The sequence below is a fragment of the Ostrea edulis genome, chromosome 5, assembly GCF_947568905.1.
Source record: "Ostrea edulis chromosome 5, xbOstEdul1.1, whole genome shotgun sequence".
Taxonomy (NCBI): domain Eukaryota; kingdom Metazoa; phylum Mollusca; class Bivalvia; order Ostreida; family Ostreidae; genus Ostrea; species Ostrea edulis.
In genome coordinates, this window is record NC_079168.1 from 68,243,431 (window position 1) to 68,270,394 (window position 26,964).

The 26,964-nt window shown below is 36.7% G+C and overlaps 1 protein-coding gene and 1 long non-coding RNA gene across 2 annotated transcripts; one reads left to right on the forward strand and one right to left on the reverse strand.

Annotated features, from left to right (window-relative positions):
- Positions 1–11,050: 11,050 nt before the first annotated feature.
- LOC130054726 (uncharacterized) lies at positions 11,051–20,999 on the reverse strand. The gene is made up of 3 exons (XR_008803026.1): positions 19,438–20,999; positions 11,750–11,870; positions 11,051–11,660 (listed from the first exon to the last, which is right to left on the reverse strand). It is a non-coding gene; the product is annotated as an uncharacterized LOC130054726 (long non-coding RNA).
- Positions 17,984–26,750, forward strand: LOC130054725 (uncharacterized). The gene is made up of 5 exons (XM_056165284.1): positions 17,984–18,192; positions 18,270–18,443; positions 22,922–23,006; positions 24,816–25,094; positions 26,105–26,750. Exons 1-5 carry the CDS (start codon positions 18,142–18,144, stop codon positions 26,332–26,334), a joined length of 819 nt encoding a protein of 272 aa, XP_056021259.1. The 5' UTR covers positions 17,984–18,141; the 3' UTR covers positions 26,335–26,750.
- Positions 26,751–26,964: the final 214 nt, after the last annotated feature.

Here is a 26,964-nt window from a genome sequence, read left to right on the forward strand (position 1 = left end):
CTTATACAATACGAAATTCCCTCCGGTTCACACAAACTCGAATGTTCTTTGATTTTATAACGAGTTAGTATCTTGTTATAACGAGTTAATCATCTTGTCTTATAACGAGTTAATGATCAGCAATCTGTTACATGTACGTTATTAACTCGTTATAACGATATATCAACGCATTATAACGAAGTAATTAACTCGTTATAAGTAACGAGAAATTAATTCTTATAACGAGATACTAGAAGTCATTATAATGGATTACTAACTCGTTATAGCGAGATATGAACACGTTGTAACGAGATAACTAATTCGTTAAAACGAGATATTAACTCGTTATAACGAGATTTTTAGCTTGCTATAACGAGATACTAACTTTTTATAACGAGATACGAACTCGTTATAACGAGATAATTAACTCGTTATAACGAGATTTTTAACTTGTTATAACGAGATATGAACTTGTTATATGGAGATGATTAATTTGTGATAACGAGATAATGAACTCGTTATAACGAGATAATGAACTCGTTATAACGAGATACTAACTCATCATAACGGATTGCTAACTCGTTATAACGAGATATGAACTCGTTATAACGAGATAGAGTTTTTTCCCCACTTTTTCAAAACTGAGCCTGTCCGACTTTGTAATTATTGAAGGGTTAAAAATTGGCGAATTTTCAAGAGCGTTACTAGTTTCAAAAAGATTCTTTCAAAAATTGAAATACCTATACATTGTGTTTAAATAATGCAAGAAAGGCACCATCCACGTTCATATCGATATATGTGATGGAAACTTCTCTGTTAAAACAGATGCAGGTATTATTATACCCACACTTTCTAAAGAAAGTTCGGGTATGTTGTTGTCACTCTGGTCCGTCCGTCCGTCTGTACATCACACTTTCTTCTTTCTCAAGCTCCTCTTATTTTGAGCAGTAACCTGTTTATCTTTTGGAATATGATAGGTAGTATCCTGTAGATGTGCAAAAAGTTTCAGAATTTTCATTTTTACTCTGGGGGCAACATGGGAAGGGGGTAAAAACCGATCGATCTTTTTTTCTAAAATGCCTGGTTCGATCCCAAAACTCCTCATATATCTTAAGCAATAGCCAAATCATCTTATAGAAGATGATTCAGTAGTTATGCAATAAGTTTTCGGAATTTTCATTTCCATCCTGGTGGCTAAATGAGATTTAAAAACGACGTTGTTTCGACAAACCCCCCCCCCCCCCCCAAAAAAAACCCCAAAAAACAAAAACAAAGAAAAAAAAAACCCCCCCAAAAAACCCTGATTCCCAGAATTACTCTTACATTTCATACGCAGTAGCCAAATAATCGTTTGGAAGATGATTGGTGGTGTCCTGTAGATGTGCAATAACTTTTCTGAATTTTTTATTTTCGCCTTGGGGGTCAAATGGGGTTGAAAAACGACATTTTTCTATAAAAAAACCCAAACAAAACAAAATCATCTTTTGAGAGATGATTGTTGTGTCCTTTAGATGTGCAATAAGTTTTCGGAATTTTCCTTTTCACCTTGAGGAGTGGAAAAACGAGAACAAAATCCTGGTGCTCAGTGCGTTGTGTCATGTGCAACAAGAATATATATTTACATTAAGGGTTGAAATCTGAAACATTTGAAAGACATTTCAACAAAAATGATGGGGGTTGGGATGACCCTGAGACACTTGTCCACCAGAGTAGTCAATGCATCTTGATGTGCAGCAGGAATATATATGGTTTAAGGGTCAGGACCTCAGTTGCTTTAAATATAGTTTAACAATTATGAAATAAGGTTTTGGATGACCCAACGGTGCTTGCCCAACACAATACTCAATGCATCTTGACATATGCAACATGAATATAGATGTATGCGATATGGTAACCATTGGCTTCCTTGCATGCTAGTTATGAAGTACGACGGAGAGGTTATTTACAGGCAAACATTTACATGCGGGTATTACTGTCTTATGAATCTAGTTCAACTTAAACTTCAAACATTACTTGTGTAAAAAATATTGAAAAAGTGGTATGATGTATACATGATACATGGAACTTGATCAACTCTTCTGGTACAAGTAGTGTCTGATAGTACAAATAGTGTCTGATAATACATGTAGTGTCTGATAGTACAGGTAGTGTCTGATAGTACAGGTAATGTCTGATAGTACAGATAGTGTCTGATAGTACAGGTAGTGCCTGATAGTACATGTAGTGTCTGATAGTACAGGTAGTGTCTGATAGTACATGTAGTGTCTGATAGTACAGGCAGTGTCTGATAATACATGTAGTGTCTGATAGTACAGGTAGTGTCTGATAGTACATGTACAGGTAGTGTCTGATAGTACAAATAGTGTCTGATAATACATGTAGTGTCTGATAGTACAGGTAGTGTCTGATAGTACAGGTAGTGTCTGATAGTACAGGTAGTGTCTGATAGTACATGTAGTGTCTGATAGTACAGGTAGTGTCTGATAGTACATGTAGTGTCTGATAGTACAAGTAGTGTCTGATAGTACAGGTAGTGTCTGATAGTACAGGTAGTGTCTGATAGTACAGGTAGTGTCTGATAGTACAGGTAGTGTCTGATAGTACATGTACAGGTAGTGTCTGATAGTACAAATAGTGTCTGATAGTACATGTAGTGTCTGATAGTACAGGTAGTGTCTGATAGTACATGTAGTGTCTGATAGTACAGGTAGTGTCTGATAGTACAGGTAGTGTCTGATAGTACAGGTAATGTCTGATAGTACAGGTAGTGTCTGATAGTACATGTAGTGTCTGATAGTACAAGTAGGTCTGATAGTACAGGTAGTGTCTGATAGTACAAGTAGTGTCTGATAGTACATGTAGTGTCTGATAGTACAAGTAGTGTCTGATAGTACAGGTAGTGTCTGATAGTACAGGTAGTGTCTGATAGTACAGGTAGTGTCTGATAGTACATGTAGTGTCTGATAGTACAGGTAGTGTCTGATAGTACATGTAGTGTCTGATAGTACATGTAGTGTCTGATAGTACAAGTAGTGTCTGATAGTACAGGTAGTGTCTGATAGTACAGGTAGTGTCTGATAGTACATGTAGTGTCTGATAGTACATGTAATGTCTGATAGTACAGGTAGTGTCTGATAGTACATGTAGTGTCTGATAGTACATGTAATGTCTGATAGTACAGGTAGTGTCTGATAGTACAGGTAGTGTCTGATAGTACAGGTAGTGTCTGATAGTACAGGTAGTGTCTGATAGTACATGTAGTGTCTGATAGTACAGGTAGTGTCTGATAGTACATGTAATGTCTGATAGTACAGGTAGTGTCTGATAGTACATGTAGTGTCTGATAGTACAAGTAGTGTCTGATAGTACAGGTAGTGTCTGATAGTACAGGTAGTGTCTGATAGTACAGGTAATGTCTGATAGTACAAGTTGTGTCTGATAGTACAGGTAGTGTCTGATAGTACAGGTAGTGTCTGATAGTACAGGTAGTGTCTGATAGTACATGTACAGGTAGTGTCTGATAGTACATGTAGTGTCTGATAGTACAAATAGTGTCTGATAGTACAAGTAGTGTCTGATAGTACATGTAGTGTCTGATAGTACAGGTAGTGTCTGATAGTACAGGTAATGTCTGATAGTACAGGTAGTGTCTGATAGTACAGGTAGTGTCTGATAGTACATGTAATGTCTGATAGTACAGGTAGTGTCTGATAGTACATGTAGTGTCTGATAGTACAGGTAGTGTCTGATAGTACAGGTAGTGTCTGATAGTACAGGTAGTGTCTGATAGTACAGGTAGTGTCTGATAGTACATGTAGTGTCTGATAGTACATGTAATGTCTGATAGTACAGGTAGTGTCTGATAGTACATGTAGTGTCTGATAGTACAGGTAGTGTCTGATAGTACAGGTAGTGTCTGATAGTACAGGTAGTGTCTGATAGTACAGGTAGTGTCTGATAGTACATGTACAGGTAGTGTCTGATAGTACATGTAGTGTCTGATAGTACAAATAGTGTCTGATAGTACAAGTAGTGTCTGATAGTACATGTAGTGTCTGATAGTACAGGTAGTGTCTGATAGTACAGGTAATGTCTGATAGTACAGGTAGTGTCTGATAGTACATGTAGTGTCTGATAGTACATGTAATGTCTGATAGTACATGTAGTGTCTGATAGTACAAGTAGTGTCTGATAGTACAGGTAGTGTCTGATAGTACATGTAGTGTCTGATAGTACATGTAGTGTCTTATAGTACAGGTAGTGTCTGATAGTAGAGGTAGTGTCTGATAGTACAGGTAGTGTCTGATAGTACAGGTAATGTCTGATAGTACAAGTTGTGTCTGATAGTACAGGTAGTGTCTGATAGTACAGGTAGTGTCTGATAGTACATGTACAGGTAGTGTCTGATAGTACATGTAGTGTCTGATAGTACAAGTAGTGTCTGATAGTACAAGTAGTGTCTGATAGTACATGTAGTGTCTGATAGTACAGGTAGTGTCTGATAGTACAGGTAATGTCTGATAGTACAGGTAGTGTCTGATAGTACATGTAGTGTCTGATAGTACAGGTAGTGTCTGATAGTACAGGCAGTGTCTGATAGTACAGGTAGTGTCTGATAGTACAGGTAGTGTCTGATAGTACAGGTAGTGTCTGATAGTACAGGTAGTGTCTGATAGTACATGTACAGGTAGTGTCTGATAGTACAGGTAGTGTCTGATAGTACAGGTAGTGTCTGATAGTACAGGTAGTGTCTGATAGTACATGTAGTGTCTGATAGTACATGTAGTGTCTGATAGTACAAGTTGTGTCTGATAGTACAGGTAGTGTCTGATAGTACATGTAGTGTCTGATAGTACATGTAGTGTCTGATAGTACAGGTAGTGTCTGATAGTACATGTAGTGTCTGATAGTACAGGCAGTGTCTGATAGTACATGTAATGTCTGATAGTACATGTAGTGTCTGATAGTACAGGTAGTGTCTGATAGTACAAGTAGTGTCTGATAGTACATGTAGTGTCTGATAGTACACGTACATGTGGTGTCCTATAGAACTATGTTTCTATTTCTGCTCGTGTTGGGGTGTATAATGTCTGTCTTATTCGATCTTGTAACCCCAAAAGATGTAGTCTATTTTGATGTGGAATAAATTAATGTATTTACAGATATCCTCAACCGATATCTTTTTGTGTGTGCGTGTGCACCATTCATATTCTAGCACATAGGTCATTTTTCATTTCGCCTCTGCTAATCATTTTCATAAGATCTGCATAATAAAGTTTCCAAAAATACTTTCAAAATATAGGTGTTTTTAGGTGATGCGTTAATTCTTGGTAATTAGAACTAAGTGGTTAAAACACTAATGCAAGCATAAACATTCTGCAGAGTGGAAAATTTCACAGTAATCAGGTTTTATACGAGGAATTTACGATATACGAACTACAACTTGTAAAAATATCCTCCGAGCATGATTAGACATAAGGCGGATGATCTACGACGCCTTGACGGAAGTTACTATAAATCAGTTGATTCCACTCATAGAAATATTAGCAATAATGTGCAAATAAATAAAACATTTCAAAATTTTCTTTATGATTTGCAGGATCGCATAAATTACCAGCATGCGCTGGGATCAATGGTTCTCGGTACGAAGAATTTCGTGTTTTGTCTTCATCTGTAGAAAGCTGCTATTTTTGTTACTATCATCTAACTGCAAAATGAAAATAAAATAAAATGTTTTAATGATATGTGTCTGATTGATCGATTTATTTGAAAACGTATGCAATACCTCGTGTGCTAGGTAGTCCAGATTTATAATGAAGACCAGTCTGACCTAATTTTTGCAGCATGTCAACCCCGGGGTATGGTCTATGTCTATAGCAATTTCACAAAGGTGTCTTATTTGATCACTTGGTTATTGTAGTTTCCATAATTCTTTTCCATCTTCGTTACTTTTTCCTGCAAGAATCTCAAAAACCTGTGGATGTACTTCAGCAAAACGTTATGGAAGGTTATGACATCGATCAAGGAAGAATTGATTAGATTTTGAGGTTTGTCTGGATACGGGAATGCAGGACAATTAATGAACATTCTGTAATTATCTTTCTTAAGAGTGTGTGATAGAGGTATGCTCAATCATAGTGTTCACTAATTAAAGACTTTAGGTCACCCCAGTATACTCAAGTGACTTACTAGCCGTACGTCATCGTACAGTCACATTGATACGTTTTCAACTTCTCAAATACTACTAAGTCATTTAAATCAAAGTACTTAAAGTACTCGTGGGAGTTGAACATTGTGGAAATTCAGTTAGAAAAGATAGTACTGGAAGAGTAGGGGGATAAATGACTGAATATTATCATGATTTTAGATACAAATCAACTGTTGTTGTTTTTCAAAGCGTTACAACAGCAAACATGGATAATGGAAGGCCCATGGGCCACAACGCTCCTCGAGTAACTGAAGTCGTGTTGTTGTTTTCTAGAATTTCACCCCTTTATATTCTCATGAAAAATGTGACCACATATTATGGCCCAAACATTCAAATCAATATGGTTATCAATGCCTTGCAGTTATGAAGAAGTTTTTCCCCTGTATATATACATTCAAGTTTAATCCTAGTTATAGCTAATTCTAAGGATTCATTACTTGAAAAGGTAGTCCAATATGCTAAACTTTCACCTGAGTATACTACAGTCCTGTAGAGGATCAATGGAATGGTAAATAATTGTATAATAACTCAAAATAAATGAAATGCAAAAAAATTAAAAATTGTCGGGCATCGGAAATGCACAAGCCGAGTTGCGCAAGGAATGGGCATAGAAGGAACCGGCAGAAAAGTTTTCAAGAATTATCAAGCAGGGAGCAAAATTTTGCGTACATAAATTTCAACCGACTTAAATCCTTTGTGGCCTTGACCTTTAACCCTTGACCAAAATCAATAGGCTTCTTTGTGTCATCAAGGGCGATAATCCATCTAAGTTTAATTGAGATCCTATAATTTGTTAAAAAATTATAGTGCAGAAAACAAAATTTTCTCCAAATTTCAGTCTATTTATAGCCACTGTGACTTTGATCTTGTGACCCCGGAATCGATAGGCTTCTTGTCTTACTTAATCGATCTAAGTTTGATTGAGATCCTATAATTCGTTCAAGAACTATGGTGCGGAAAACAAAATTTTCTCCAAATTTCAGTCTATTTATAGCCAGTGACCTTGACCTTTGACCTAGTGACCCCAGAATCGATAGGTTTTCTCATCTTACTGAGGGTGACAATCCATCTAAGTTTGAATGAGATCCTATAATTTGCTCAAGAGCTATTGTGCGGAAATGAAATGTTGATGCGTGCCCGCCTGCCCGCCCAAAGGCACTTCATCAGATCATAAGCCGAGTTCGACTTCATCGCAACTCCGCTAAAAGTGAAATACTAGTCAAATAATGTTATTTATTGCCAAGGTATTTGGGATATTATACTGTGGCTCAGACAGGGGGTGAATGAACCTGACAGTATGGAAAGCATATAGTGGAATCAGACTTGTGATGCTGGAAATCTATAGTGATTAATAAACTATACATGTACAAGATCCATAACTATTTTTTTTTTTCAGTTTGTGAGGGAGAATCCTCATGTCTCTTTCATCTGTAGACAAATAAACAATGTGTTTTGACCAGAGCAATTTCCAATCCTTTTTGCAGCATAAATTCAACATTGTGGCAACTGGGTTAAACTTTGATAGTGAAGTAATACATGGCAGCACCTTATCCCATGCTCTTAAAATTTCTGTTTGACACACACTCATGACATCCACTCAAACATTACAGAGTGCAGCAAAGTCCCATTGTAATAGGGGATTCAAAATGTATAACTGGTACAAAATATGGTACATACTATTCAAAAAGGATAATGAATTTGACATATTGATGTCTTGGAAAAGGAAATTCTGACATCGGGGTTCTAAGCGTTTTCAAACATTGTCATTTGATAAAAGTGTTCTACATTTTTAAAAATAGAGATTAATATGTCTTTACATACATAGGTGAGAAAGTTTCCATTATTCCTAGCCGAGACATACCATGTATGCGCAAAAAATTCATAAACAAATATCACACTACTCACGTAGAAAATGTGGACCTTACCGTCAGATCATCAAGCGCAGCGAAACACGCCATTTCGAGATTATAGTCGACGAAAGCTCGGTAACAGTAATGAATAAGGTACACTCATTTTGTATCTATTTTGTGACTTTCTTTATTAAAAGGAACAGTTCTCTAATGTGTAACGTGCAATTACTACGTAATTCAATAACTTGAAGCATGAAGCAGTTTCACTTTGCCACCGGATATAAGAAATTTTATTTCGTATTCCGATCCCAATCGAAAGTTGTTGACTGGGAATGACGTGTTTTAATTCAATCTACATGTAACATCAAGCATTTTTTTTATATCACATTAAAAAAAAACCAAATATATACACAATGTTGTAGAGTTATTTCTTGTAAATTTTCTGAGGTTTCGCACCATATTCGATATTTCGCGCCACGGTGTCAATAGGGCTTGTGTGCAGTTGTCGTTCGTTTCCCTATCAATGTTTATAGGTGACGCTGTGCTACAAATGACAATTTTCAACCTTATCTTTTATTTTTCTATGTCTATCAGTATCAATTTGATCGAAATTTTGTATTCAAATTGATTTGAATACAATATCATTGCATTTATTTACATGTCAATTATCAAAATTAGATTAATTTAGAAAAGTTACATGGATTATTTAATGGCGGATGTTTATAAAAGTTTATGTTGATTTACCTAGGAGTAAATCAGCTGACACAGAACCCCCGCTGACGACCACTATACAAATCAATACAAATTACTGCGCAGAAAAGTGCGTGATGACCCAGGGAGATTGAACATAGTTCAACTCCCAAAAAAGAATCTAGAATTATCTTTCAGGATCATAAGTCATAACTTTGTAATGGATGGATAGTAAAAGTCCATAGAATAGCATATATCTTCTGCACACCCTCCACCCACCATCACCCCCCCCCCCCCCCCCCGGATCCAGTCTTGCATTAACCCAAATGATATGTGGCCAAGTTCAAAGTTTGTGATATCAGAAAAATTGAAAATATGTGTTTGGTTCACAACAACAATATACAGAGAAATTAAATATCTTATCACTAAACAGTGTGTCACATGAATCAAGGTCATCTGGCCACGTCAAGGCCAATGGTAAAAAATATATAATTTAAAACATGTCTGTGGACCGCAACATGCCTGGAGACCATAACATATAATGTAGAGGTATAAGAAGTTGGCATCACACTGATTGATTATAAACAGACCACATGTCATGACCTTGTATCAATGGCAATTGATGAAGGTCAAGGTATTTGGTCAACATGTTTGAAATATTTGTTTAATGCCCAGATTTTAGAATGGAAGTTGAAGATCATATTGACACACATTTAAAGTTATTCACAACCAGTTTTGAAAATGATACCCTATATTAAGGTCGTTTGGTTCAGATAAAGGTCAGTGATGAAAAGGTTAGAACTATTTGTTCAAGTCAAACTTTGATAATGGAGAAACATTAAAAGATATGAACGTCTCTATGGTAACACAATCTGAAGCCATTCATTTAAAGTCATTCAGTTTTCAGAGTTCGAAAGACGCGCCTATTGAATTATCAACAAGAAACTCTATTGATTCATTGTTTTCTGTTGTTTTTGTGATACTCAAGTGATCATTAAGGCCCATGGGTTAGCTGTTATGTTCGAAGAGCAGAGGAGTTTATATATGTGGTAAGTTGTCCGTCGTTTGTCTGTAGAAAAATAAATCATACTCCTACAATTTTGTTGGATTTCGTGAAAACATTCATTTTTTTTTATATCAAAAAAGTCGACTCGATGATGAGTTGCCCGACCTTTTATCGTAAATCTGTGGACTACTTTTAATACACTGTTCCATCTGCAAATTGTGTCGTATCTTATTGATATTTGTACAATGAAGACTATATAATAATATACTGTGCATCAGTTTTTGTATTCCAAAAAACGACACGTTCATTGTTGTTAAAAATGTTCCCAAATGCCACTCTTTCAATGAGACCTAATGGCGAGGGCTGCAAGACTGAATTGACGCATTCAAGATCGTAGCGACTACGTAGTGCTACACAGTGTTACGAAGTTGAATGTAGTAGCTAGCTAGTCCAGCGTAAGATAACAAATGTAAATTCAGAATGCGTGTTCAATAGCGCTACATATATAGCCTAGCAGCTAGGTTAGCTGCTACGGTCTTGAACACAGTCCTGGCTAGACTAATTCCCCGTCTGATATCTCATTGGTAGCTGCAAATCCGTAGCTCTCTGGGAAAATATTGGGTCAGACCCAATACTATAGATCTGCAGCTTTTTCATTGAGAGATATCAGACAGGTAGAGTCAGCTCATACGTCACTCCGTTGTATATAGAATGGGTTTAATATTAGTAACATATAACACATTTAGTTTAGTCGTTGTACAATTAATTGTGGTGTCAGTGGCCTAGTAGTTAGACCGTCAGACTCTCGACCGAAAGGTTGTGAGTTCGAGTCCTGGCCTCGACATGAATTTCCTCACTCCACCCAAGTGTAAAAGGGGTACACTTGTTAGAATGTTAGTGCTCTAGCGCTTGTAATGGCAGCTTGCACTGTATGCTGCCTAGGAGTTAGAGAAAGTTCTACATTTATAAGGTCTGCCGGGGTAATAATGTACATTGTATTGTAAAGCGCTTTGAGCAGTATACACTGGAAAAGGCGCTATATAAAACCAATCATTATTTATCATCATTATTAATCATCATTATTATTATATTGAATGAATTTAGTATCACTAACACATACTTACAATGATTTTGCCTTATATATCGGGGTATCTTTACACACATACTTACAATGATTTTGCCTTATATATCGGGGTATCTTTACACACAATGATTTTGCCGGGGTATCTTTACAAATTGTAATGATAGCCATTTCTTCGTTCCGAACGCACTACAGTTGTAAACAATGTGCGTATGAATATTGATAAATATCATACATAAGAGAAAATCACATTTTAGAAAATACACGAGGATATAAACTGCACCGCTCCATGTTAGCATGCTTTTCATGACACGCTAATGTGCCGGTGTATCGCAATTCATACCCTCATGTATTTCAAAAATGAAATTTATTTCTTAAATCACAAATTTCGTCCAAGGCATTATACATAGAATGAGTTCAATATCCCTGACTCCGATGATTTGTCAGTGTCTGGGTACATAGAACGATTGTTCGTATGTTATTTAGTAAAAAAAATAAAATAAAACAAGCCTATTATGTTATTTCTTGATTGAAATCAACATTGGGCGTCTATTCTTGGATCCAGCATGAAAAATATGGAAGAGATTGTACTGACTGATCCTCTGGTATGGCAGTTTGATAGTAGGAGAGCGTGTTATTTCAAAGACCAGCACTGCGTGGGAGGCTGGATGGGCTAATCTTGTTGAACATTACGTAAGTGCCCTAGGTTGTCCCTTTTGGAAACATATACACAATGTTTATATCACATCCTGACACACAACAAGTGTCAATTTCAAACAATCAAGAATGTTCTATTATTAGTTAACGTCCATCTTCCTTCATGATACTTTGTATTTAAATACAAATCTGGAAAAAAAGAAATATGTGATTTTATTTGCACAGCTAAGTACATACCAAAATGATTGAATACTAGTGTTTGAAATACATTATCTGACCTATTTACATGACCCCTGTTCAAGGTCAGAGCAGTAACAGTTGGCTGGAAATCAATCTTCCAATTCCAATTTGAAGAATAAGTCTTTATCATCATTGCACCATTATGTGAATCTTGTATTTCTGAGAAAGAAAATATTTTAAAAAAATTATAATGATAAAAATAAAATAGGAAACTCAGGTTTCAGTTTTCTTTTTATTTGAACAGATCCAAGTTTTGACTCAATGTCCTTCTGACCTTGGCATCCTCCAAATGACCTACGGGGTCGCGCATTATAATACAACCTTTGGTTATTTTAGGCTGGGAAGAGAATCGGTTGAATAACGGCTTTCGATATGACCGATGGTCCACCTAAATTAGTTTGCCCATCTTAAAGCACAGGATTTTGACACATTCTGAGCAAAATGGTATATATAACTATATAGAGTGAGGGGAGCTAACAAAGCGGCCATTAAATTCTCGGTTGCTTGTTTCAAACTCTCAACTTTTCAGTATGAATTGTGATAATGGATTAAAAGTTTTGCCAGTCGAAAGTCAGAATATTGTTCTGTTTTGTAATCATAAATCGTGTACCTGACTTCACAGGAACTTTGAATAAAAAGTCCAACTTCCGAGAATTAGATCGCCGTCGTTAACCCTACACCATTTTCTCCATGCAATTTTCCTTCATTACGTTGGATTTTATGCACCCGTCATCTGTTGCAGTCCAACTTAGGATTACCGTTTAGAATATAGATACTTGTGGTCACCATCAGAATGTTTGAATGAATGTTGATCGTCCGTTTCGGCAAGTCAGATTTGTTTTCACCAGCTACTAGCCTCCGAAAATTAAATGGCAGTTTTGTTAGTTCCCTTTATTCCTATTATACTATATATATATATATATATATATATATATATATATATATATATATATATATACACCCCTATAAAAGTAACTTTGATAAAATTGTTATGCTAGTTTTTAGAATTATGAAAATCTGCTGCCAACGACAAAAATCCTACAGGATAATATGTGGACTTTTAGTCCTACGAAACTCAGATTATTATTATATGGGACGAAATATGCATTGGGATAATTTCTCCTGTAAGATGGTACATATATGTGGAAGAAATTATCCCAGGAATTTTTAGATAGGATGATTGTTTCTGCTTTATTATAGCGGAACAAAGAAAAGACTGACAAGCTATCAGCTAAAAAGAAGTCACGAAAACCCACGAGCCTACGTCGTTGAATTTTAATATGTTTTATTACTTTTATACAGGGTAACATAGGTCTGGACTTTGTCGTGTCAATATCCCGCTGATGCACGAACCTCTGTAATCCTGAGTACATGGAGGAGGATTTCCCCCTCCATTCTAGTGTTGCACCAAGACTTGACCATAAAAATCATGCAAGAACAACCCTATCTTAATATCATTTATACCTATAGCTTATCGGGGAACCTTGCATGAGTTCTAAACTATGGTCGTTTCGTTTCAAATTCTTTTTATATATTTCTTCGATATATCTCTTTTTTAACTGACATGTTTTTTGAAGATTTTATCCGTAGATTTAAAAAATATTAGCAAATAACGTTTTCAATTTTCATAAATATTTTTTTCTAAAAAAAAATTAGAACGTTTATATCTGAATCTTTTAGGCATGTTTTATTAGATATTCATATCATGCACCAAATCACAGCGAAATTTTGACTCAAAAATCTCTTATTTGCAAACCAAACACCTTTTTCATCATTTCGGGAAAAATCACAACAACAAAAAATCATATAAAATAATTGAGAGCTTGTACATGCATCACTCTTTCGATGGTGAAATCATACTTCATAAGAGGTGTTTTCACGAGCCATTAAATAAAAAAATAGTGTAATGAGCTGCCTTAAAGGAAACGAATTTGAATGACAGTCAGCGTATCGAAGTCCCCCAGAGTTCTCAACAATTCTAGCCATCGTGTAGCTTACAGTACACAATGAAATTCCCCTTAAAATTGGTCGTAATGTAATTATCAAAGAGGTCCTATGATCATGATTTTATGTAAAGTTCTTGAAATATACAACCATTGTGGTATCTATGAATACTGATATAATAAATGATAGAATTGTACAGATATGTCCGAAACATGTAGTATATATGGAATGCATGATTTATCCGAGTTAGTGACTATTTAGAATAAATCATTCATATTGAGTATATCAACAGTTTGGCTCAATGGCTTACTTGTACGCGTTCAATCATTCGGTGAAACGATCAATCTATACCGCACTATTTGTATAGGAATAGAGTTTAACATACATGTCATGTCAGTTTACACACACACACACACACACATACACACACACACACACACACACACACACACACACATATATGTAATGAAAAGAAAACACAGAAATCCACCGTAAAGCTTTAGCGCTTTCATTACATCTTCATCATCTGTTCATCTTCTGAAGATGTAATGAAAGCGCTAAAGCTTTACGGTGGATTTCTGTGTTTTCTTTTCATATTTTTTAAATATTAGTATCCGATTACTGAGTATCTATTTCAACTTTGGATATATATATATATATATATATATATATAGAGAGAGAGAGAGAGAGAGAGAGAGAGAGAGAGAGCAAGCATTATAATGTTATATCGTAGTCTGCTTTCTGAGGAATGCTCCGAAACTGCTGCTTGTTCTCGATGTTTCCGTCGAGAATACATTTTTGTGGCTTGCTATTCATGTAATGGATAATTTATATACGCATATTTTTCTCTGTCTTTTAGTTATTGGGTTTGAAACAGAATCGTTCATCAGGGAGGTTCCAGAGCTAATTGCTGACTGTAAATGAATTGAATTACCTCATAATTTTACACAAAGCTACTCTTCCTTTCAATATTATTTATTAAAAAGTCTGTACCCATATTCTTAAATTATACGTTTGTATCGTACTAAACCCAGTTAACATGTGAGTGCTTTGCATTATTGCCACACTTCACATTTCCTCACGTATTTGGCTATATAAATGTACATGTATAGAACTAAGAGTGATGAGATCCTTGGATTTCTACGAATAATGACGACAGAACAGATGGCTCCAGAAACACGGCGATATTACGGAATACGGTGAGTTCCATTCAACACCTCTGGATATACAGCAAGAATGTGTAGGTTACTGTTGGTTTTTGTTCTCTTAAAAATATCCAACGGGTTTGGTTTTCCCCGACCTATTACAAAGTAGTTGTAGATAAATACCCTAGATCCCGAGGAAGTGGGATAGCGCCAAAATCTGTCTCCTGATACACACATTGTAAATATACCTTAGATACCGAGGAAGTGGGATAGCGCCAAAATCTGTCTCCTGATACACACATTGTAAATATACCCTAGATCCCGAGGAAGTGGGATAGCGCCAAAATCTGTCTCCTGATACACACATTGTAAATATACCCTAGATCCCGAGGAAGTGGGATAGCGCCAAAATCTGTCTCCTGATACACACATTGTAAATATACCCTAGATCCCGAGGAAGTGGGATAGCGCCAAAATCTGTCTCCTGATACACACATTGTAAATATACCCTAGATCCCGAGGAAGTGGGATAGCGCCAAAATCTGTCTCCTGATACACACATTGTAAATATACCCTAGATCCTGAGGAAGTGGGATAGCGCCAAAATCTGTCTCCTGATACACACATTGTAAATATACCCTAGATACCGAGGAAGTGGGATAGCACCAAAATCTGTCTCCTGATACACACATTGTAAATATACCCTAGATACCGAGGAAGTGGGATAGCGCCAACATATGTCTACTGATATACACATTGCAAACATATGGTTGTGCCAACTAAGGAATATAATACAATTTTGAGGTCAATACTATACAATTATTAATAATTTTAGGTCAATACGATGCCTTAGTAGATACCTGACAGTGGCGTAACTTCCATTGAGGCAACCGAGGCAGCTGCCTCGGTAAAGAAAACACCTTTTACGTTGTTAAAATGTCGATAGCTTCTGGGGGGGCTGTGCCCCCCAGACCCCCTGCCTCGGTAATATTCGAACCCAAGCTACGCCTATGCCTGAGAAGTGCAATATTCACCGAGCCTGGAGGGCGACATGGATATTGTACTTTGTGAGTTATTATCAAAGCATCGTCTTGACCAATGAAATGTTAAAAATTGTTTTATCATTATGACTAAATGATTTCAAACATCGAAAATGGCTACTAGAGCTTTCGAAATGATATCTTATCGGTCATCTTTGTTTACAACTAGAGTGCAAGACCTAGTCGAAAGTTCTTAAAGACGCGAGTTTTCTTTGGACGACCATAAAATAATAACCAATCGTTAATTTAGGAATTTCCAATATATTTTTGGTACGATGTTGGAAAAATCAAACGATATATAATTCTCGAAGGAACATGTAGGTGAATATAGCGCTTTATCTTTTCTAGTATGTTGTATAAAAAAATATCTGACACGAGAGCAACACGCAATTATTTTGAAGTCACATCGGCGCTGGTCCTTTATATGAAAGCATCACCAAATTATTGTGATGTACCGTATGGCAAAACCATATTTAGTCATAATTATTTGTGAAACAGATGAAGTCAAAGGTCAAACCTTTGTCACTTTGAGTTAAGTGAGATGAAATCCATATTTAATCAAGTCGAACTTCAAGGATCAAGATCGAACATAAATACCAAATTCAAAATAAAAGATCCTGCTAAATGGGCGTGTGCGTAATGCATTCGGTAATGTTTATTTATGATCTAAATCTACGTGCCACACATTCCAGGCTATTAACCTTTTATAGAATAACATGAGTGTAGTCAATGGGGCCATGTTTCCAGTTCTGTATGAGCACAACTAATTGGAGATTATTTCACAATGAAATTCAAACGCTAGTTTCTATTTAAACTGTGCACTACGAATATGGCAATAGAACCTTTTCACAGAATTGAAAATTTTCCGGAAACTGTGAATTAAAGAGGACAATTCATACTACAGCCATAAACGTTTAAGATGTTGAAGGGCGTGAATGGACCGGTGTCAAATAGCGGAACACCGGATTATATGATACACGCTTCTTGAGTAGATATTTCCGAAAGTTACATAAGAATGCTCCACAAAGATGATATTGTATTCGTTCGCCAACGCAGGGTCGTTTTCGCTATACTTAGTAAAAACATAAAATATTTTTAAACCCTTTTCAATTTTATCGAAAAATCTAGGTCATCATTATTTTCGAAATACATGCATTAATCAGGAATAGTGCAACACTGATTAGGATAAGAGTTTCAACATATTAAGAGGTTTCCCCATACTGGGCTTTCCTTCGAGATCTGTTTTATATGGGGATGCTTTATCAAGGGTACACCCCCCACTATCGCTTTTCTTCTCCGGTTCTTTGAGGGGGTCCATTCTACCGTCCCCCATGGTACATACGTGGCCTTGTCCTACTTTGTTGTTCGTGTAGGGGACATCGTATCAGTGAAAGAGCTACTGTAGGATATCTGTACAAAGATTAGTCCCTTTTCAGAATCACATTTTTAAAAAAAATTGCTTTCAAGAATGAATCACTTGCATGTCAGGCTCTAAGGAAAACATAATCGTTTAAAAAATAAACGAACTACCCCGTTATCGTTCATTAAATAAGTTTCTACCACAGAAAAAATATCATTGCGATACAAACACATATACTAGGTTAACATATATATGTATATATTCGCTTTCAAAAGGTGACCGGTTAATGACTTAGCCTTGAAATACTCACATAAGCAGTGCGACCAATAATTAGTTATGATTTGAGTTGTTTAATTATTTTCTTTAAATCAATCTAGTTCCGGTTTGTATTCACAGGTGCACAGAGCTATGAACGTCATTTTTGAAATGTTGAACATTAAAACACAAAACTCTTTCAAGCTGCGATCTGCGATGACCACTGAAGAAATATGTACGGTATGAGTTAGGTGCAGTCAATTTCTGACCCTGCACTGATTGCTTTTATCAGCATACTATAATTTTATCTACAGATGTTGGCGGTTAAACTGCTGTGCAGTCCTAGGAATGTTACAAATTCCCGGCTTGATCTATTCTAAGCATCCAAATCACTATTTACTACCGTGTTACTATGAATCAACGAAAAACAGTATCAATCATGAGCAAGTGCCAGCTCAGGACCAATCAGATAGCAAGAGGCGTGGCTTATGGTGAGAAAATTGCGTGTGTACCAGTATTTTATGAATTAATGTTTTTGTAGGAGGCGTGGCTTGCGCGGTCAAGGTGTCACAAGACTAATGACTGGTATTTATAAGAAAAAAATACTACAACTGTAATACACAAGTATTTTTCAGATCGTGTAATACACAATATTAGTTTTGTACTCCAACAATAGAATAAAAAAAATGACCAGTATCAAAGATTTCAGCTATGTTTTACTTTTCAACTGTGCAATGGTAAGTACACTGCACTTCCGCGTTGTAGCTCTAATCAACGTGCTGATATTCCATTACGAAATACCCTTATATTACAGGCGATCGTTCAAGCCCTGGGAACAGCTATTGTGACAGTACCCTTGGAGGATTCCGTTTGGGGACCTAAAACCCACCATGAGCGACCAAGGAGCCCCTGTAACCGGAGGTGTGATTACGGATATGATACGGATATTGAGGGAAACTTCATCTGTAAATGCAATGACCCGTGTCAGGTGAGTGTCATCATTTATATTTTTCCAACCTAGCTTTGATTTTATCGATTTATAAATGCAGATGGATATATCTAAATAATAATATCTTTTCCAACCTAGCTTTGATTTTATCGATTTATAAATGCAGATGGATATATCTAAATAATAATATCTTTTCCAACCTAGCTTTGATTTTATCGATTTATAAATGCAGATGGATATATCTAGATAATAATAATATAAAATGAAAAAATAGAGATGCAGCAAGTTTCACCTGTCTAACCTGCTAACGATGACAACTAAGTGGAATTAATTCACGTTAGAATCGGAAAACTGCATACTAGTAAACTATGGGGTTTATAAATTATAGCTTCTCTAGTAGTCTAGATTTGAATAACAAAGAATCAATTAAAATCCTTTTAGAGCTTATATCTTATGTGGTTTGCGGTCTTGTTTTTCGGTAAATGTCGCGGGCTCCCGTAATACCAGGCGGTGGAAAACACGCGTAGTTAACTGTAATTAAAGCATCGCAATAGATTTCATCCAAAGGCGAATCATACTCGTTGCTTTTAAGTTGCTATGAATCACTTGTAAACTATGTGATAGTACTTGACTTTTTGATTGAAGAAGTCCCACCCGGATATGTGGTGCAAGTTCGTAGACTATTTTATTGGTTTGATATCTGACAATCATTTTAAATATCTTGATGAGACAGGGTGTTGTCTAATTACTTTGGTTATTTTTAACCTTTGTGCTTACACAAGAATTCGATTGTATTGCAAATCATCCCCCGCCCAAGATGAGCAACACCCATACAACGATAGATCTTCTTTTGCTAAAGTAACTAAATATTATCTGGTGAATATTTATCGTTGGAATGCATTCAAATAAATTACATTAAACAAATAACTGGCTAAATTAAGCATATCAAAACAAAATTGGGAATTCCAATGCATCAATGTTCTACAAAATTGGCGGCGATGGGTTTAATGCAGGAATTCGTCTTATTACTCACAATTAGCCTGGGTCGCCCCCGCTGTACTCTCTGTTTTCATCCTCTCCTCTTTCAAATGACTCTGAGTCAGACAAATTGTTGCGGCGTGGAACGGGAAAGGAAATGACCAATCATGAATGAAATGCAGACACATCTCCCTGATAACACCCATTCAGCTTCTCTAAGATGATGACATCACGTATTACGTTCCCCCCCCCCCTTAAAATTACTGCCTGTAACAGAAAGCCATGATTTTGATTTGGTACTATTCAACAAGCAAAATACTTATTGAATCCAGGAAGTTATAAAAAAAATTATGGGATGAGAGATGCAATTGAGTTAAGGTAGAACCTATGGCACAGGTCATTTAAACAGTTGTTAAGAATGATTAATTCATTCCGTATTTAAAGTACTATTCCAATATAACACACATGTAATAACATCCCACGATGACCAGTATAGTGACAGACGATATGCGATTGTTTTGGAGAATTCTGTAATTTATGACAGTTGTGGAGCTTTGTGCCCTGACCGAAAAAAAATCTCCAAACAAACATCTCATTTTTCATCCGGCCTCCCCTGGCCTTGTGCTGCTGTTATTGTTTACTACCAGCCCGCATCTTCGAGGTCAATGCCATTCATAGTTCAAATGGATATTTTTGCTGGGATCAGTTCTATTCTTAAGCTTTAAACGGAAATATAATATACTTTCGGATTAACGCCTCTGCGCACGAGACATTCAAAATACCAAATTCATCCATAACTTGTGATCCTTGCAGTCACTACACACAGTATATAGTTATTGCTGTATTAAATCATCTACTCTCCAGTTATTGGAGACAAAAAAGTCGACAGCAGATTATGATCCATAATTTAGTCGCGTGACACGACTTTCGGCGCCTGACTACATACCTAAGAACGTCTTTTTACGTGATCATCAACGTCAGAGAGAAGCCGAGAAAACGTAAATAAGGGACCGACGATGTGTGAACACTGTCTCTGCTTCGGTCATCCCCCTTCCATGGGGTTTCCATAAAAATGCCAAACGATGTTATTTTGAAAAAAAATGTTTACTGCCCAAATTCATGATTGTGGCAAAACGTTAATAAACGTGTCACACATTCCGCGGTTTGCGCGAAAAATGCTTCCGCGCTGCGCAGCTGGAAAATGACAATGATAGGTCTATTATCTTTCTCTCAAGGCCGTTCGCTTGCAGCCATCGTAGAAAAACACTTCAAAGAAGCTATTAGAAAGTTTTAGTGATAAATGTGATAACATATAGATTGTGACACAATGCACAACACGCATCAGTTTGTTTGACATTGGTAGGGCTATTTATAACTATACTAAGTGATTTTTAAAAGTATCCATTTCAAGTGTTAGTTAATTATTCTCAGATTCTTGAATTACGTCAACAGAGAAAAAAGATCGATCAGACACTAAGGACCTTGATCACAAAGTGATTCCAACACGCAAGAATCAGCCTGTTGTCGGAACTCCACGTACTCTTTGAGGGCATAATCACGAAGTTAAAGTCACTACGGAACCACTTATTTGTTCTCTAGAATAAATCTCGTCGAAAATTGTATGATAGAGTTGTATCTGACCGCGAAATAAGTTATTGCTTTATTAATGCATGTAAAATCTGGAAAAAAGACGTTTGGTTAATTGATTATTGTTTTATGTCCTTCTCGAGAATTTTTCACTCATGAAAATGGAGACGTCACCATTGTCGGTGAAGGGCTGCAAAATTTAGGCCTTTGCTCGGTAGGGAGGGATCTTTATCGTGCCACACCTGCTGTGACACGGGACCTCGGTTTTTGCGGTCTCATCTGAAGGACGGCCTCATTTAGTCGCCTCTTACGACAAGAAGGAGGTACTGAGGACCCGGATTCCCATGGGAGGAAAAAGTCACAACCGTACTCCTCATGCTGCTTACACGGTCTTATGGAGACCCGTTGGTGCTACGATAGAAATATTTTTTCTGGCGACTGCCATTTATTCAATTGGCGATCCACAATTAGTTCATCTGCGACTGGAACTTGTCTGTGACAATTTGGCAATTACCATTTATTTTTCCGACTACGGCTGGTTAATTTATTTGTGGTCGCCACTTTTAATTTTGTGTGATCGCCTCTAAATCCTGTGGCAACCAGTTAATTTATCAGTTACATGCAATTCATATGGAGACCCTGAATAAACTGTGAACAGAGGGGAGATAACTGGGGACCTTTAAATGAATAACACAAATTTTTACGAGTAGAAAATAACGAGAGAAAAAATGAATGCCAAATAAATAGGAAGTGGCTTCCGCCAGATAATTTTGGCAGCCGGCATATAATTTATTTTAATTTACAAATACAATCTTTGCAGACCCAGTAAACCAAAGAGACAGTCGGCCAATGCCAAGATACATGTATAGCCCCGTGCAAACTGTTCTAATTATTTTCTAACCGGTCGCCGTGGCTCAGTGGTAGAGCGTGAGTTTGAGCCATGTCAAACCACAGACTTAAAATAGGTAGTCATTGATTCTTTGCCAAACGCTCGGCATTTAGAAGTGAGAATCGCGCGAGAGGCGATGGCACATGAAAGAACCCTCACCGCTACGTCCTAAGCGCTAAGCATAGGTCTAAATTCGTGGTACACCTGCGTACAACTGGTGACGTCTCAGTATGAGTAAAAACCTCTCGACAGGACGTAAAACAAACAAACAAACAAAAACTTAACCGATAACCTGCATTGCTGCCACTTTTATTGCGGATAATGAAATATATGCGCGTTTGGTAACGTATGTACACGTTGTAGGTAATCTTGTGGTAAAGAACGTTAATACAAAACCCCTGAAGTTAATGCTGACTTCCGAAGTACAACTAACGAAGCGATATTTCTATGGCACTTTTCTAACGATAAATGAGAAAATTTCTTACTTGATTGATTGTATCTTGTTTAACGTCTCTCTCGAGAATTTTTCACTCATATGGAGACGTCACTATTGCCGGTGAAGGGCTTCAAATTTAGGCCTTTGCTCGGTGCTTACGATTATTGAGCAGTGAGGGTTCTTTAGCTTGCCACACCTACTGTGACACGTCCATCCAGTTTGAAGGTCATTTCTGAAGACCCGTGAGATTCACACCTGATGCCGAGCGTTTGGCGATGGAACTGTCACTACCTGTTTTAACGACTTACGTCTGTCGCGGCCGGGATTCAAACCTCGGCCTTCCGCATGTGGGACGAAAGCTCTAACCTCTAGACCACCGACGCTTTCTTACTTGATGTGATATATATTATATTGCAAAATAAATGAATAACGATTTGGTCTCGGGTCGAAAATGCGAACATCAACCCTTTACATTTTCTTACCCATGCTCAAATTTCACGCATCATTTCAAGACATATTTCATACGACGGCGGCCAGATGAAGTATTTTTCTTTTGTGGCACCAACAGGCTTCTGTACAGTCGTAAAATTCCATTTAAAAAATAAATCCCCCCCCTTTTTTTTGCAGAATGTGTATTGTTTTGGTGGATCGTCATGCATTATTTCCAAATCTTGTAGCAGAGGGACATGCAGACTCGATGCTTCTTGCAAAGGTATGAAATAACTAGGCAACAGATCTTTTGAGTAAAATGCTGTCTCAAGGTCCACATGAAATCCCAATTTGAAAGATTCACGTATATGTAACAGCAGATCTGTGGCCTCTCTGGGGAAAATGTGATAAATCAGAGAGCTACAGACCCAACCATTATAAAAACCTGGAATTTATGGGACAACTTATTTTTTCGCACGATACGGGTGTCTATATTTCCGCATTTTAACATTACCGTGCCTGAAAATTTGATGTCAAAGAATCCTTGGCATATTTTACCTCCATGCTTATTAAAAAGTTCCATTCGAAGGAAAATTGCATAACTTCAACGAATTTCGCCAGTTTATGTAGCCATATTAAGTTGCCTGTCATTTCGAACCCCGTTGATTGTTGTAATTATGTATTGATGTAAATTCCCATTTTCCGTCTTATTTTTGATGATGAATTGAGCATAATGCACATACATCCTTTAACTCCTCCTCCAGACATATAATCAGTTAATTGTTGAGTTGATTCTTGAGATTATCCAATATTCAATCCTCTTTATACAACAATTGTTTTTAACCGAACTGGATTTAATTCACTCGAATTATACAACTGAAAAAGACGCATATGAAGAAATAGTTAACACAGCCACCGTTTCTCGTAAATATACATGGAAACATATGAATATGGAAACCAACGTGGTTGAAATTGATAGGCAACCTAACATGGCACACAGAAATTAAAAAGGATATATATGGTATCGATTTTTTAAAATAAAATCATGAGGCAGTTATGTAAAAATACGGATCTATAACACCCGACTCGTGTAGAGGAAAAGTTACTACGTAAATTGCAGGTTCTAGAGAGCTACAAATCTGCAGTGACCGTATAGCACACATCATACAAGATGCCTTGCCTCCAAACTATAATGAGAGTATATTAATTACATAGGTAATGAATGTATGAAACTTTGAAAAAAAAGTTTCACGTCTGTGTAGAATTTTTTTCTGTAGACAGGCGACATATGGCGCCTTCTGGCTACAGGCACCACTCTATTAACAAATCTTCTCACAAGATATAGCACAATTCTAAAGACTCGCCACGTTAAAACGGATATCATCAAAGTTTTAAGTTGATGATATTTACGCAGCAAATCCTGATTTTAACAAGATCACCTTTCTTCAGAAAATGCGAAGAAACATTTCTCTATTAAATTTCCTAATAATAGACACGTTTTTTTGGTGAATTTATTAGCCATCTAATGTTCTTTATAAAAAGAAAGTTTAAAAGGGAAGATAAAATCTAGGTTATGCGTGCTTTATTCATCAATGGTGTACTAATGTTTTCAGCATGTCTTGTGTAATCATCGCTAACAAGAACACATTTTTTATAAATATAGATCTTCACATGAGGCTAATTCAGAACGGTAGATTACATCCAATAGAAATATTGATGCTAATTATCCTGTTATGAAAAGAAGTATTCAAAAATCGCAATATATATCTGCACTTTAGTTTGGAATCCTATTGAATTCATATCGACAACATAGAAGTTTTCCCAATCATTAGTTTGCACTTTTATTTATAACTATGTTCTGTAGTGATAATTGGAAAGCTGGATACAATATGTGACAACATATTTTCCATACCATTCCATCTGCACAAACATAAAGTTCTCGTTAATTTATGTCGTGCTATAAATACGCTGGAATGCTTGAACTAGAAAGTTCCATTCAAGCAGATGCCAAATAAACCCCCCAAAACCCAGAACGTTTTATCTCTCAATTAACCCTAAGGATAATTTTTTAAATAAAAATTTTATTGTTCAGACCCAAGACCTCAGAAAGACACCAGTTCCACATCATCTCCAAAAAGTCAGGGTTACGGAGACGCTACGTATGACACTGCCAATTTCGTCCGAACAAACGCAGTTACAATCTGCAGCCAGCCTCTGTCCAACGACATCTTCAACTGCCCCAAGCGAACACGACGTTATATGTATGATACTGGCAAGGGCCGATGCGTTCGATTTTGGGGTTGTAGGAAACCTGGAAACAACTTCGACAAGAGGAGGACCTGCAAAGAGACGTGCATTACTCCTTACAAAGGCAAGTAGTGGGTTTCCTCTTAATCCCCATCGCAACAAGATTTGTGTGTGTACGTATATGACATTCATACCAGTTGTGATTCAAAAAGTAAAAGTGAGCTTAGAGCCCCAAGTGGAATCGGTGCAAAGTTATGTAGGGGAATTCAATACAATTTTGTTGCCAGACTTGCTTAATCCCATACCCAGATGTTTTTCCTCTTTGCTAGTGTCTATCTTGATTAAGATCGAATGTCCTTGTAAATAACTTTAATGTTATCTCAACGAAAACGAGATAATAATGTTAAATCGTAAACAGGTATCAAGGCCAACTTAAGTATATTTTGATTACTCTACACCCACGTGACTTTTAAAAAAAATTCTTCGATGTGAAAGACTACAAAACGCATATGTAGGCGTATCACTCCGGGGGGTTCGGACAAGAATGTCGATGAACAAAGGTCGACCTCTTCCTGGCTCAAATAGCTGGTCAATTTACACAATTACCTCGGACAAACATTTTTCGAATTACCCAATAATTCGAAAGCTTGCTCAGGCCAAACCTTATATTACACAATTCTCCCCTCCTATCTACTTTTATCTTTTTATTGATGCAATTTTCTTCATTTTTGTCAAAGTCATATACTCTTTAAATCGTTCGTAATTATTTTCTTCTCGTTAGAAACACGAAGTTCAAGGGAAATATGTGATATCCAGGAGAATTTAAGCTATAGATCGATAATTTGTTGTAAAACTATATTTCGATAATTGAATGAAGTATCATGTTTGTTCCCTACGCCGTCAGAAGCTAATTATGGGGTGAAATAGAGATGCACATTTATCAAAGGCTTAAGAGACATAGTGTTTAGAAGCAAATTCAAGGTTCAAATGCACCTCGTAAATAACGAGTATCATGTGCATGCACAATGTGTGTTTTATGAAGGAGGGGAAAACCAAACTTCGACCTTCTTATTGCTCTATCAAACTAAATTTTATAGTCAGGATTTTTTCTAACCGATTTTTTTTTTCAAACAGGCAAAATTAAAAGGCATCGGCTAAGACCAAGAAATGAGCAATGTTCACTTCCTGTTGAGAATATGATCGTTGTTTGTTCCGGAAAGCTGCGAAGACGCTGGGTCTATGACGTCATGAAAAACAAGTGTGTGAAAATCAAAGGATGTCCACGACACGGAAACAACTTCAAAAAACGGTTAGAATGCAAATTCAAATGCGTGCGCCGCAGGAAATGGAGGAAACTAAGTTGAAAATCTTACAGGGTTATTTAGTGTTAATAACTAAAGTTATAATCGTAGAGACAACTGAACGAAAGTGTTGCCTATCAAACATTCAATCGCAGCAAAACAAGTTCCCGTTAGTTGATTCAGTTTATTGGACTTGATGCGTTTCTTGAGTAAAATGGCATGGAGTGTTCCTTGAAGAGATGTCACTCGACGCCCATTCCCGTTCCTGTCAGCTATGGCGGCAGGACCGCCATTGTCACCGACACGGAGTCTTCTAGATTCTACGCATAAATAAACCACATCGAAGTACATTGTTCTCATCGCTGTGTGCAAAGGACGAGAGATTTTTTTCCCCTTTTTACAATCTTGTTATTTTTATTGATTTATGTTTTATATATGTTTTTTTTTAAATTGTTGACAATAAAATGAAGAAAACCTTTCTTTCTTAGTATTTATGACCGTTTAAACGATATTCTCACACCGGGTGAAAGGTAAACAGCTGAGAAACGCAATAAAAACATGTCACTCTTGAAAGAGAACGAACAACGATGATTTTTACTGTCAGCTAACAACGATGCCAATTAGAATCATATTTCCTTCCAAAACAGGTAGAATGTCTATTGTGTATTATGTAAAAATGAGATGGTGACACAT

Bases quoted from the DNA above. Each gene is read 5' to 3' on its own strand.
- LOC130054725 (XM_056165284.1), top strand. From the start codon at position 18,142: ATGACCAGTATCAAAGATTTCAGCTATGTTTTACTTTTCAACTGTGCA. The intron at 18,193-18,269 runs GTAAGTACACTG...CTTATATTACAG, and splicing joins TACTTTTCAACTGTGCAATG to GCGATCGTTCAAGCCCTGGG. The intron at 18,444-22,921 runs GTGAGTGTCATC...TTTTTTTTGCAG, and splicing joins AATGCAATGACCCGTGTCAG to AATGTGTATTGTTTTGGTGG.